The sequence below is a fragment of the Anneissia japonica genome, unplaced genomic scaffold (assembly GCF_011630105.1).
Source record: "Anneissia japonica isolate Jap-2015-1 unplaced genomic scaffold, ASM1163010v1 scaffold287878_len99307_cov181, whole genome shotgun sequence".
In the NCBI taxonomy this organism is placed as follows: Eukaryota; Metazoa; Echinodermata; class Crinoidea; order Comatulida; family Comatulidae; genus Anneissia; species Anneissia japonica.
This window is the reverse complement of record NW_022700624.1, coordinates 86,931-88,815: the sequence shown is the minus strand read 5'-3', so window position 1 is coordinate 88,815 and position 1,885 is coordinate 86,931. Positions and strand designations below refer to the sequence as shown.

Genomic DNA, 1,885 nt, shown 5'->3' with positions numbered 1-1,885 from the left:
ACACCTGTCTCTTATACACATCTAGATGTGTATAAGAGACAGATGTAAAAATGAATGGTTTGGACGCCGATGAGATACAGAAACACATAAATGACATTTTGACAGGTTATTAATGACTTTATGCACTTGTCAATTGTAGTCACGGCCCCCGGACTCGGGCCCGGGCCATAGCGGGGCACTGGCCGGGTCCCCGTATTGCCGGGACGTATCGAAAATTCACCCGTAGGTGTAACCGGCATCGAGAGGACCGGAAAATTTAAACGTTGGAGTAGCCGGTGTTTCGAATGTAGTGCTGTCAAATGGTCTTGCCCTACATAACAGTTCGCCTACACGAAGTCTAGGAATTCATAAATTGCTGTGTTTTGGTAATTAAAAAATTGCTAATAATAAAATAAACTTTCAGGTGTATAACTCAATCCACATTTATGATTTATATATATCGCCAGGCACTGAAATTGTGAATTAAGATTACTTTTGAGTTCCCTGTGACATTTTGTATCCACAAAATTACTGTATCCAGAAAATTAGTTATTTATAAATTGTATAAATGTCTTTCAAATTTTAGGTGCATCGCATTCTGCGGGGGATGTGGCTACGCAATGCAGTCATTATGCTAAGTCGGTAAGAATTCTAGTAGACTACGTTATCTACAATATATCTAACATACTATTAATTATACTTTCTAAAAAACAGTCATTCAATTCAAGCAAATATTCCCAGTTAGGGGAAAAATGTTAACGCTTTGTTGATACTTTACTAGTAGATAATAGGCCTATCTTTAATAATTTGTAAATAGCACCGCTTATAAATTTATGTTTCAAACGGCGCTTTAATTATTAATGCATTTTAGTATAATAGATGTTGAACTCTCAATTATTTTTCGTTTAGACGTACATTAGCCTCCGAAATGGTTGCTACGTGTTGGCTAGACGAGGGCCAAATGGACAACCAATGGACTCAGTGGCAAACCGCCGTTTTTCGTCTAAGATTCCTGGATTTATAAGATCAAAAATGCTGACCAGTCTGGTTGAGTCAAGGGTGGACCATGATAGTCTCGGCCTGAGATCAGACAGACATGTCTTTAGCGCAAGCGTAATGGTAAATGACTCATTACCAGATCGAATTCTCAACGGGACACTTAAAGTGAAGGCACACATCGAGAAGTTTACTAAGAATGGTGTAATGTTTGTTGACAGAACATATATCGAAGATATTGACACTGTTATTTTTGCAACTGGATATGGCATAACTTTTCCTTTTATTAGTCGTGAAATTGTTGATGGTAATTATCATTTTCTCCATCCATGCGAATTATTATAATTTAGCCCGTTTATCGCTTATGTCGAAAGTGACTTCATAATCGTATTAAATTTTTGTCTTTATAAAACAAAATGTATTATCCATAAATTTTAGTAACTCTTGTAGACCTTTGTTTATTTTCTAATTGTGCCGAATCTTTTATTTGATTATTTTTTATATTAGAAAGAAAGCTGGAGCTATTCAAACACATTCTATCTCCGAAGTACACAACACTTGCATTCATTGGATCCGTGGGAGCCATTGGGGCACAAGCGCCAGTATACGAACTACAAGCCCGCTGGGCTGCTTCTGTATTTTCAGGCACTGTGAAGCTTCCTGATTTGAAGGCTTGTCAGATGGATGCCAAAAAACGTGTTGATGGCATGATAAAACGATATGGCTATCTGAAAATAAAAGTAAGATGACGTTGAAGATTTATAACCAGTTTTTTTTTTATATAGCACTATTTCTATGCCATAGAATCAGTGTCAGTAGAGAAAAACAATCCCACTACCCAGTTGAATAATTTGGTGTAGAAGAAACCAGTGACGTATCTAGAAGTCTTGAAAGGGGGGGGGGGGGGTTA

General features: G+C 37.3%; 1 protein-coding gene across 1 annotated transcript in view; it reads left to right on the top strand.

Moving 5' to 3' along the window:
* LOC117103396 (dimethylaniline monooxygenase [N-oxide-forming] 5-like) overlaps positions 1–1,885 on the top strand; it is a 9,602-nt gene that overhangs the window by 5,709 nt on the left and 2,008 nt on the right. The window contains exons 5-7 of the mRNA XM_033243935.1: positions 566–621; positions 889–1,282; positions 1,483–1,715. Of these exons, the coding sequence (XP_033099826.1) occupies positions 566–621; positions 889–1,282; positions 1,483–1,715 (683 nt within the window). The remainder of the gene's footprint in view (positions 1–565; positions 622–888; positions 1,283–1,482; positions 1,716–1,885) is intronic.